Source organism: Ananas comosus, linkage group 10 (genome assembly GCF_001540865.1).
Source record: "Ananas comosus cultivar F153 linkage group 10, ASM154086v1, whole genome shotgun sequence".
Classification (NCBI taxonomy): Eukaryota; Viridiplantae; Streptophyta; class Magnoliopsida; order Poales; family Bromeliaceae; genus Ananas; species Ananas comosus.
Window position 1 is genome coordinate 1845359 of NC_033630.1, and position 13164 is coordinate 1858522.

General features: G+C 34.3%; 1 protein-coding gene across 1 annotated transcript; it reads right to left on the reverse strand.

Annotated features, from left to right (window-relative positions):
- On the reverse strand, positions 5881-7276 carry LOC109716607 (transcription repressor MYB5-like). The gene is made up of 3 exons (XM_020242142.1): positions 6787-7276; positions 6063-6612; positions 5881-5889 (listed from the first exon to the last, which is right to left on the reverse strand). The coding sequence occupies exons 1-3, from the start codon at positions 7113-7115 to the stop codon at positions 5881-5883; spliced, it is 888 nt and encodes a 295-aa protein (XP_020097731.1). The 5' UTR covers positions 7116-7276.

The window sequence follows — 13164 nt, forward strand, 5'->3', positions numbered from 1 at the left end:
CTTTTAAGATAAGTGATGTATCTATTTCTAGTTATTGAGGCTAGAACTTAACTTCTTAGGCTAGTAGGAAAAAATCCCGCAGCAAGCTAAAACTGGCAAGTAAAATACGGGTGAACTACCTGAAATAATACTAAAGCCTTTAAATGTTTTAAATAAAAGATCTTCAAAGTTTATGAGATCTAGTACAAATTGCCTCACCTAGCAACTAAGCCTTCGAGGTAATAGCTTTTAAGTTGAATACTCAGGCTAACGAAAATATGACAATTTGATCATATCATAAGGTATGGCCGGAAATATATATACAGATAAACACTGGAAAACGAGCATACCAAAATACTACATGGTTCAATAACCACGAACATCCAAAAAGCCGTAAACCTAATTCCCTATACGCCAATCCTACTATCACCACAGGGATCCCAACTAACCCACCAACCAACTCATCATACTAGATTACCAACTTTTACTAGGCTCATCCACCTTTACTAGATTCGCCATTTAGATTGTCGTTTTTTGAACATTCGTGCTCCACGAACCACGAAAACGATCGTAGCATCGACCTGAGAGAGAGAGAGAGAGAGAGAGAGAGAGAGAGAGAGAGAGAGAGAGACACACGTATATATATAATGAATCTAAACGTTTAAATATTTGATTTAGTATTTTGACCCTAACACGGTTCCTGATAGCTGTTATTATCGTATTTAATGTGGACGATTTGAATAAAACTAAAAATATTCTAGTGAGACAGTTTAAAACAAATTAACAGAATTGATTCATGACTAGGTTCACGGTTAAATTAACGGTATGGTAATGGTCTCATGTTCTCAACAACCATACTAATTGACCACACAATAATAAATTTAATCAACGACTGCGTTTTCCTTGGAACTCTAAGAGATTTTCTTCTTAGTTTGAAAAGGTAATTTTTGTTTTTGAAAACGTGTTTTTTGTCTTCATGTAAAAGTGCTAGTAATTATGACATCCGGGTGTTTAGGTGAGATCGATCCTGCGACGTACTCACTAGTATAATTGTTTCAATAAACATGAGAACGGTTTATTGTATGTTTTTAGAATCGGTTTAAGTTTGTGATTTAATACTGGTTTAAATTAGATAAAAAACCTCTACTTTTATTATTAGAGTACGAATGCGAAGTCGGTGTAACTAGTTTAGTGCACCCTTACAATCAACCGTGCAGTACCTCGTGGTGCCTGTTGCAACCTTTGAAGAAGCGTGTCGATTTTATCAAAAATTCAACAAATTCCGATTCTTTTACACCGTTAAACTAGCAAGTATTCCATACCGGCCTTTAAAAATTGTCAATTTGTGACCTTTTGATCGTAAGGTAAATGATGTCCAAAAATTAGGTTTTTCGGCATTTGGATGAAGGGATATGCGGTTAAGATGATAGTGGTGTCCTAGAATTGATTGAGTGGTAGGTCGAGTAGTATGATCTAACGGATGAAAATAATCAAAGTAGGTGGAAATGATCAAAGCGATAAATCTAACAGCAAAAAACTTGTAGCACGAGGTGCTTGGTGCTATTGCTAGCATAGTAGCTGAACTCTCTCTCTCTCTCTCTCTCTCTCTCTCTCTCTCTCTCTCTCTCTCTGTGTGCATATATATATTACTTAGATTTGCAAATTTATAAACTAAATCATAAAACTGGGATTGTGCCAAGGACTATCGACAATAATAGCATAAATTACACCTGCTAAACTTATTTTGATTTTTATAAGATCACTCTGTCAAATTTTGTTTAATTGTCTTAACTAAGTACTGATCCAAGTGCCAATTTAATTGCCATACCATTACCAGAGTACAAGAGTTGTTGGTATGATTAACTGGTGTGTTATTATTTAAATTAGTTGCTGACGCAAAAGGAACCTTGAGATTCTCTAAAAGAAGAATCAAACTTTTCCATTAAAAACAAAAACTTTTGCACAAAAAACAGAAGTACATTTTCACGATCATTAATACTGTAGGCCCACAAATCCACTCTAGCTAGGACGCTGCATGAGTGATCATATTAACAAAGTTATTTGTACTCTTGCCAAATAACATACAAAAATCTTAGCCAAATTCAAACACTAAATTATGACCAAATTTAATCTATTTTTTGGAGATGAAAATAATAATCTCATGCTTACGCTTCAGCCACATTGATCAAATCACGTGGGAATGTTAGTTGGCACGTCATGGAGCACCACGGACAACGTTGGAAACTTCTTCGCACAGCTAAAATCCTATTTTAAAATATTACTTACTCTAACAAGATAAAGCAAAAAAAAAGCAAGTTAAATTGAACATATTCTTATAGATCTGTAGAATTAGTTATTTGTCTTTATTGTATATATATATATATCTTTTTCCAATTTGAGGACACAGACATTTTCACAACTCATCCTATTACGTTGATATTCATCTTGCTAGCCAGCTATACAATGGTCTCAACCTCCGGTCCAAGTCCTAAACTACCAGTCTCTTCATTCAATTCACACAGCAAATGTACATAACGTAAAATGTGGGAGGGGTCCCCGTACATGATTAATTTGGATTGTATATAACTAGGTCCAAATTGACACGACCATATCGTCGCAACTATTACCTAGGGGTTATGTCATTAACAGTAGTTCAAGATACTATGTCTCTATTGCTGAATATAAAATATTAAAATATTATTTTTTGGCAGTTTTAAATTATAGAGATAAATGCTGGTTTTATATTGTAGGAATTATCACGCCTTGGGGCCTAATTAATAGAAGTCTTTGTGTAAAACAGTGCCATTTTATAAATTAGAGTTGCGAAATATTTTTTTTTTTTGAAACAACCTACCTCACGTGATGTACAGATCCGTCATAAATACAAATTTATCTACTCAAACGAACATAATTTTTTTTATATTTGCCCGGCATACCGATCAATAACATCAAAAATCCATCGACGGTACTCAATTCCCTTAGGTCCAAAACTTAACCTTCCGTCTAGGCCAAAAGATTTAAGGCTGCCACTACTAATTAAGCTCGACAATTTAGCCTGCTAAATCGACTGTTTGGATACAATCAAATTGAGATAAACTTCATGCATATCCGTCACTAGATGAGCAGGATTGCCAATGGCAACACGCAGTTATATCAACCAGTGATACCCAACATTTGTCTGTACGAGATCCTATCGCTAGTTCATGAGTTCTAATCATACCAAACTTTACTCTTTGTACAGCCAGCAAAGCGCCTAGGGAATATCATTTTAATATCGTTGTAAAATGCGCCAATTGTTCCTAACGTAAGTGGCTAAGGATTTGGTAGTTAATATATGAGGTCCTAAGTTCGAAGTTTAATTGTTTTATATTTCAAGCTAAGTTTATTTCTAAAAAATATGAATAAAGCGAGAAACATGATATCATTCTCTCGGAAAAACAAATCCTTGCAATATGTGCCTATGTATCCATTTTCCAATGAAATTGATTACTGTTTACTCAAAGGACAATCACACCCTCCTGAATGTATTTCCTCTAAATTTTTTTAGTGTCATTTTCCCTCTCCACAATATATAGTTTAGCATTCAGGAGATATTAGTAGGGCTAGGAATTAAGTTTTTTGGGTTTAGAGTTGCAAGGATGTAGAGGATTTTCGAACAGGAAATTAATGTATAATAAAATTGAATTTGCATATGTAATTTGATAATTCACAAGGAGGCAATTTCTTTGAGAAAGAGATGGAAAGAGAGCGAAAGGAAAGAGAAAAGTCACCTCCAACCATGTAAGCTTATGATTGGAAATTTATTGTTAGGTTTGAGAACTCTTTGATGAGGCTGATACACATATTTTGGATAATTACCTATATACCTTTCAAAACTTTAGAAATAATTTATTACCTATATGTTCCTTCGTTATTCTCAAATACCCTTACAGTTATCAATGTTAAGTTAACTTGAGTTAAATGTGAGTTACATATCTACCATAGTTAAAAAAATAAAAATACCATTTTTGTCCTTAACTTAAACTTAAGGGCAAATAAGAAATATTGGTGATGGTAGAAGGGTATATTTGAAAAGATCAAAAAGCAAAATAATTCTTGTACCCCTAATTTAAGGGCAAATAAGAAAAGTCGGTGCTGGTAGAATGATATATTTGAAAAGACAAAATAGTAATTTCATAGAGATAACAGAGTTCATTAACAAATTTTAACTCTAGAGATATGTTTGAAATAAGTTGGATCGTAAAAAAAATAATTTCAATATTAGTCTTCTAAGAGGGATAAATCAGAAATTCGAGGACTTTTCAGGGGTATAAAAGCAATTGCCCTTTTTCTGTGTTATTAAATATTTGCAAGTCTTACCTATTGTATAGCTTGTTTCAAAAGCAAACTTACATTTTACACACCCTCTAATCCCTCTAATTAAGCCCCTTAACCCCTCGAGATATTTTGTATCATTCCTGACTCAAAATAGGGCACTCGGCCTTAATACTCACCTAAGCTTATTGTGCACTTAATTCCTTTCCTGTTTTATATGCTACACTTAATAATTTATATGCGTGCTAGCTATATATATCTATTGAAAACCATGCATTTTGCTATGGACAACTGTGCCTTTTGCATTTGAAAGTTGTGAATCTTGCTAATGCAGCTCTTTTATTCACCATTCAATAAATTATGCTTAGTTTTATGCTAATTTCTCCAAAAAGAAAAGAAAAGAAATGAAAAGCTTCTACGTACAGTATCTTCTAAATTACATGTTTTTGCGATAGTTGCTGACTTTTTCAAATAGATACACATACATGCTAATGTGATCTCTCGAAATTAAACACGTTTTCATAATTACATGCATAAAACTAGTATAATGTTGATTTTGAAGCAAGATGAGGAACATATGCATGCCTTCCAAACACATTTGAGAAAGAAGGAAAGGTGAAACTGACAGAAGATGCATGTAATCTGTGAAAAATCTTTGGTCGTTCATAAAGTAACCAACTGATTATATCTAAATTTGTTCCTTAGGGATTAAGTAAAACATAGTTACATCTACCACGCACATAATAGATGATATTCTTTGTAATACTTCAAACTAATATTTGATGTTCAGTTTCTTTTGAATGCAAAACCAAGATGAACTTGGCATGAAATCACGCAACCATGTTAGTTGCAGGCAAAAGCTTCCTCTTGCTGGTTATTATTGTAATTTTCTATGCTCTAACAAACCCAAATGGCTAGGACCAAAAAAAAAATTTTTGTTTTTTTTTTGAGAGAAAGGTAGCATGCTACCCGCTTCGTTTATTTCTTTTAGAAATAAACTTAGCTGGAAATGTGAATCAACTAGAATTTGAACTTGGGTCTTGGGTATCAATCACCAAACCTTTTTGTCACTTACGCTAGGGACGGCCAGTACCAAAAAATAAAAATTACTCATAGAAAATGGTCGATTATTTGTTATATCAATGCCTAATCTTTTTGAAACTTAATATCAGTACATAACCATAAAGTTCAACTCGATCATTCTTACCTTCTAATTTCAGTGTCATTTTCTTCAAAAGTGTAGGTTAATAAACAAGAGAAATTAAAGTGCACGCTACACATCGTTTGTTAGATTACAACACAAATGATATACTCAAAATTAGAATTCTCATAACTTCAATTTGGAGCTCTTCAATGATTTACTCATGCATCCAATAATTAATGCTATCAAGGAAGTGGTTTCTACAGTACAGGCATCTTCTAAGGTTGGAAAGCTTCTTGGTTTCACTCCAAAATATACACTAATAATCTACAGTATTAATGTCTGAATCGACATGCAACCATGAGCAATATATAGTATAAAAGGTTATCATGCTTCAAATTTGTGTTGTTTGTAGGTCACATTGCTTGAACATAAGTATATGTTCTTCACGCAAACTAGAAATCATAAGTTACAAACTAACAAGAATACATGTATTTGCAATACCAAAGCTGTATGTTTTTTTATAAAACAACAGATAGAGTTTTCCTTAGTCGATGTAAACAATTAGAATCGCTTAATTTCCTGCATGGTTAATAAACTGCCCGTGCAAGTTTTCAAACATACTTACTTGGGATGATATGGTGCCTTCCCACAAGGAGCCAAATACAAAACCCGAATCCATTGCCGCAATCTGATCATTACTCTTATCACTATTCTCATTGTTATCACCATTGCTTTCTATAATATTCTGGTGCTGGTGCTGCTGTAGGAAGATGTCATCGTTGATCAGCGAATCGAAGAAGGATGAGAAGACGTCGTCTTCTTGTTCGAGATTCACCCCGTGGAGCAAGTAATTGCCGTGGTCGTGATCGCGAAGGACTTCACCGGGAGCAGGACTAGGGTTTGGTTCAGGGTTGGGGTTATTGGTGGGGTTATTAGGGTTAGGGTTAGGGTTAAGGTCATAAGGAAGGGTTGCAGGTGGAGGATGGAGACCATGGCTTGTGAGAGAGGGTAGTGGATTGTTACTATGGTTGGGACGATGGTTGCTGGACACCAAGGGCTTGTGCGTCCGCGGATCGATGCCTTGGCTGATGAGCTTCTTGCTGAGGTGCGTGTTCCAGTAGTTCTTGATCTCGTTATCTGTACGTCCGGGTATCCTTCCAGCTATCAAAGACCACCTGCAGGAGAAACCAAAGACAGTTCCGACATTAATTTGCCAGTCTAGCTATAATAATCGGGCAATTCAATCGACATGTGATACATCAGCATGCATGCCAGTACATCCGCAGCTATATCTATGATAAAAGTAAAGTGTGTGTGTGTGTCTGAGAAAGAGAGAGAAGGGGACCGACCGGTTACCGAGGAGGCGGTGGAGGCGGAGGATGAGGTCCTCCTCGTCGGGGGCGATGGGGCCGCGCTTGATGGAGGGGCGCAGGTAATTCATCCAGCGGAGGCGGCAGCTCTTGCCGCAGCGGAGGAGGCCGGCGCGCTTGGGCAGCGTGCGCCAGCGCCCCTCCCCCTCCCGCCGCACATAGCTAGATAGCACCTCGTCCTCCTCCGCCGTCCACGGGCCCCTCTTCACCCCCATCTTGCTGCAGCACGGCGTCGCCCCACGCCCTCCCACTCCGCCGCGCCCCCGCGACGGCAACGACGACGACGACGCACCCACCGGGTTCTTCATTTCTTCCTTTCTATCACTCTCTCTCTCTCTCTCTTTCTCTCTCTTTGTTTCTATGCGTCCCTCCTGATCTCTACGGATGTGGAATTAGGGTTTGGTGTGCGTGAATTTTTTTTCATTTTTCATTTTATTTTATTTGTATTTATTTTTGCTTTGTAGGGAAGGTGTTGTTGAGCGGTGACGTAGGTGGTTGGAGTCCTAGATGTCGATCTAGGGGGAATTTGGAGCCGACCATGCTGACGTGGGTGGGCGCGGGGGTGATAGCGACGTCAGGTGATGCATAGAGATTTCTATGCGCGTTTTTGATCCAGCCGTTCGTTTTTCTGCCTTGTCCCAGATCTTCGGTGAGTTACTACTAGTAGTAGTAGGAGCCATGCCTACGTTTTTTTTAGACATTTACCCTCACATTAGTCAATTTATTACATCGAATGCCACGGAAAAAACGGAGCCGCCTCGCACGGAGCGGACGAGGGGTACACGCGATCCACCTTCCTTATATAGCCTGCACTATAATCACAGCCGTCCATATAGGCGGCGATGCATAGCCTGAGATTTTCTTTCCCCTGCGCTTGCTGCACCACGTCAGCACTGTGGACCACTAGTGAATGGAGCCCTTCGTCCTATTTGGTTAAAAAAAAAAACACTTATGGTACAGTATGAAATTAATTAACATTATTATTACGTAATTTTCATTTTCTTAAACTAGATAATTTTTATTAAGCAAATAAAAGCTTTTTATAAAATTTAACTGTAGTTATTATAAATTACTGAACACTTTTTAGCTGATGGAACTATAAACTTCATTAATAGTTAACCATTGATAGCTCATGGAGCCCATTAATTTTTACAAATTGTTATCAAATAAAAACAATAAAATGTTAGAAAGCATCAGTTTACCTTAACCCCTAAAAAAAAAAAGAAACCAAAGATCTATTTTAAGATGGTCTCATGGTCTTCATACAATTTTTAATTTCCATCCAATAATTTACAAACTATTACAAGCAAGTAGTGAATTTGTCTGCTATTAGTAGACATAGCCAATAGAATCAGAGAAAACAAAAAATCAAAGATCATCACCGTTTACAGCAGTTGGTTAATTAATAATCTTCAATTCAAATTAGAAGTTCTAGGTTCTGATTTTGGGTGCAAACTCAAAGATATGAATTGAGGGTTGGTATTGTTCAATCAACTACTCTAAAAAGTGGTTATTTTAATTTTTCCTCTTTTATTTTGGCCTAAATTAATTCTATTGTCGCGTTCCATTGTAAATGAACTAGCACGATGATGGCCTATACTAAGCTTCTCCACTCTGGGCCATTGTGGGCTTTTCCCAATGGGCTGTGGTTCTGACTAGCCCCAAATTAGAATGCTAATGAAACCAGTGCGAAGACACAGCAGAGTCAAAAAAATCATTGGGTTCAGATTGATCCAATGAATAATGCGAACACATAAGATGTAGCACAGTCAAAATATGCTGAGATGCCATTAAAGAACCACTGCTGCAGATTCGCAAGCGATTGAAACTTTGTTACTGTAAATAATCCGATCGCTGACGTATCACCACTGCCATAGATCGAATAACCGCAGCAGCTTCTGTAACAGCTTGTACTCAACATAAATTTGTAACAGCATTGTGGACAAGCTAGTTCTATACAGGATATTGTTATAAACTAATCTTCATATAGTGTGACCTACCTCATTTGGTTACTCATTTAGATGTAGGTAAATACAATACATGGGCTATCACACTCGGATTCCAGACTCTAGGGCTTTGGTAGGAGCAAAATATGCAAAAAGCTTTTGCACTGTCGAATAGACTATCGATTGAACTTCTACACATAGTTATTACAGTATGCTGTATAAAATTTTAGGCAACAATTTAAAACTCTTTAAACAATTAACTCAGTTCAAACGGCACTTCTGTAAAAACTCCTGACGGACCTAAACGATGCAACAATGAGCAGTGAGCACCCTCGGCTAATGGCAAGCAGATTTAGTAATCCACATTGTTAGTAAGGTTCCAACACATGATTTTATTTGGTTATATATGAAGCAGCTTTTCCTTACTAGGATAAAATAGCCTAATCCCTTAATTAATATGGCTAGGCTGTTCTCTTCTGTACTAATCTTTCTTTTAGTACTATGTATATATGTAGTTTATTAAAGTGCCTTTGCAAATTAACAGTTGAAAGCTTGCTAGAACAAAGGACATTCTAAGCATAATTCCTTCTTATAAATGAATTATTTTCAGAAAAAGTGCAAGAAACTGGCCTGAAGGGAAATGATATATATATTTTTTCAATGTAGTGCTGTTGGCTTGGAGGAAATGATATTTTATTTTAATCTAGTGCCTGCTTGGTGTAGAATAGCTTTTTCTATTCTTAAATACATCAATCAGAACAAAGAGTAAGTTATCCAAAATAAGTTAGATAAAGTGCAGTATATATAGAGATAATCACTCATGCCACTTACACTAACAAGATTGAACAGATAAGAATATATGTAATAGAATGGTGGACTTGGTTACCGAAGTTAGAAACTCTTGGAGTTGAGAGGGCATAGAGCCGTCTCTGAAATCATTTATTTCAACTCGTGTCTTCAAAGAATTCTAAGATCCCATGTAAGGAGTGTTAAATACAAATGATTAAAATATCGTGCCTCTATCAGATCAAGCTTTCAAACACAAACATTTACTTCATAAATGTGGTGTTAGAGAGAAGATGTGGAGTCCAAATCTTATCCAACTTTTGGTCTATCGTTCTCTGACGACTTAATTTTTTATACAGACTTTCATTTTTAATATATATATATATATATATATATATATATATATATATATATATAGACTAATATGCTTTTGAAAATACGGAGGCTTTTATGCTTGTAAGTTGTTTTCGATTTTCGATGATGGGACATCCGATTTAGCGATCGGTTTTCTGGGACATGATCTACAGTATTAGAACTATCTAAAATCAAATTTCATAATTTTTTGATTTTGTTTGCCTAGTGAATGAGTAGCCCAAAATACATTACTGAAAATAAAAATTACATANAGTGAGGCTACTATGCTATCGGAAGCACGGAGCCTTCCGTGCTTCCAGCTCGTTTTCGATGTTGCGACTTTCGAATCGTCGATCGGCTCCGTTAAACTTGATCTAGAGTATTTGGAGTACCTAGAAAATAAATTTTATTATTTTTCGATATCATTTGCCTAGTGATCGAATGGGTTCAAAATCAACAAATTTCAATGGTCGTAGTGAGCCGTTTGCAAGTTTAACGGTGTAGAAATATTCAAATCACGTGAAATTTTGATAGAAAATTCTTTATACTATATAAAATAAGATCAATATCTTTGATTTAAAATTTTAATGTCATATTATTACATTTTGTAAGATTTTTATTTTCAGCCGTTGATTTTGAGCCCCTTCGTTCACTAGGCAAATGATATCGTAAAATCATAAAATTTATTTTCTAGATACTTCAAATACTCTAGATCAAGTTTAACGGAGCCGATCGACAATTCGAAAGTCGCAACATCGAAAACAAGCTGGAAGCACGAAAGGCTCCGTGCTTCCGATAGCATATATAGTAGCCTCACTCATATATGTATGTATATATATATATGTATATCATCTTTGAATGGAAGGCGGAGAGAGACCACCAAACAAACTGCCCTTCCACTGCATGTGGATACGATATTAAAGCAGTAAAAGGGATTCCATTCATTCGTCCACCAAAGATTATAAATATCAATTTTTACATAAAGAAACTAAAAAGAAATGTGCATGTCCCTTTCCACCAATAACCTTGTAGCTCACTTTTCATGTTTGCATGGCTAGCTGGCTTTAATATTCGGATTTTTTTTTTATATGTATCATACATAATTTATTGCTCCTACTTTTGTCAAAATGTTCAATGCATCATAATTACAAGGGAAGTTCGTGTTGTATTATATTATCCCAAAAAATTAAAGAAAAAAGGGTGGTCCATGTTTAACAATAAGAGTAAAACTTAGTTGAATACGCGGATTTAAACTCGAAAGCTTGGACTTGGAGAAAGCTAAATAAGGTGAGTAAGCTACTTCGGTCAAAAGATTTCTCACTTCAACTTCTAAGTTGATCTCTTCAAAAGGTGGTCAAAGTATTATTAATCTAATTTTAGATTTTATATCTTATACATTTCCCATTTGTTTGTATATTATTACTGTACTATTTTAAAATCTTTGATCTAGTCGTTGCTCTTGTTTTAAAATAATAATAATAATAATAATCACATCTGGAGAAAAATTAAATAAATATTTTACAGTTTAAAAAGTATAGGTAATTAAAATCTACTAATTATTCAAACTACTAAAATATTTAATGGTGGTAATGTTTGTATAGCTTCGTCTACATGCATCTGGTATAAGCTTTTTCGATCTTTTCCTAGTAAGTTATATATTACTTACATATGTATAATATATATATATAGAGTAGAGCTACTATACTATCAGAAGCATAGAAGATCTAGTGTTTCCGATTTTTAGGCCTTTAGATCAATTCCTTTAATTATTTCTAACCTTTGAATTAATTCTATTAACCTGTGGGGACCACTCAACCCTTGGGATACCACTCAACCCTGGGGGGATCGCAATCATCCCAACTGTATAATTTTTGATCCAATGGTCAAAAAGTTGAAAGCATCAGATCCTCTATACTTCCGATAGCATAGTAGCTCTACAATATATATATATAGTCCGGCGGCTACTATACTATTATGAGTATGATCGCCCTCATACTCATAAGTTGTTTTTGATGATAGAGCTTCCGAATCGACGATCCACACCGTTAAACGTTATCTAGAGCATTTGAAACATCTAGAAATCAAATTTCATAATTTTTTACATCATTTACCTTACGATCAAAAGCTCACAAAATTGACAATTTTTAACGGCCAGTATGGAATACTTGCTAGTTTAACGGTGCAAAAGAATCCGAATAGGTTGAATTTTTGATAGAAAATTCTATTCACTACCTAGATAAAGATCAATAACTCCGATCTTAAATTGAAGGATCCGATCATCCATTTTTAAGACATAGTTCGATTTTGACCGCTCATTTTATGCCCGCTTGATAGACTTTATTATGATTTCGAAAAATTACAAAATTTATTTTCTAGAAGTTTCAAATACTCTAGATCATGTTTAACGAAGTGGATTGTCGATTCGGAAGCTCCATCATCGAAAACAACTTATGAGTACGAAGGGTCCAATACTCATAATAGTATTGTAGCCCTACTCTATATATATATATATATGTAGTGCAAAAATAATAAATATAAATTTAAGGTTATTTGAAAAGAAAGGACTGAAGCATAAATATGTGTAAAATATTCTTCCAATGAAACAGGCCGTGAAGTTCCTTGAAGCTTAGGGTGTGTTTGGTTCCACGTAAAATTGGAAAAAAAAAATTTCTGCGGAAAAAAAATTTTCGTGAAAAATTTATTTTACGGTTTTCAGTATTTAGTTTTGTAGGAAAAGAAAATTAGTTTACAGTTACAGTTGTTTGGTTAAATAGTTGAAAGAAAAAGGTATAAATTATTTTTTATTATATATTCGATATATTATTTATTTATTATTTATGAATTAAATATATGATAGATTTATAAGTATTTAATATAATATATGTAATAATCTGCATATAATATTATATAAAAATATATAATTTTTATAAATAAAAATATAAAATTAGCTTTTCTTTACTGTTGTTGTTTGGTTGAAAGAAAAAAAATTATAAATAAAAAATTATTATATATATTTTTTCTTATTGTATATATTATCATACTTATCATATATATAATAATTATTGATGTATAATAATTATCATATTACATATATTAGTATTATAATTATATTTATAAAAAATATATCTAAAATATATATACATTAATTAATAATGAATATAATATATAATAGTATATATTTAATACTATAAATAAATATTGTATTTATAAATAATATATATAAAAAAATATATCAATAATATATTTAAATAATATATATAATATATATATA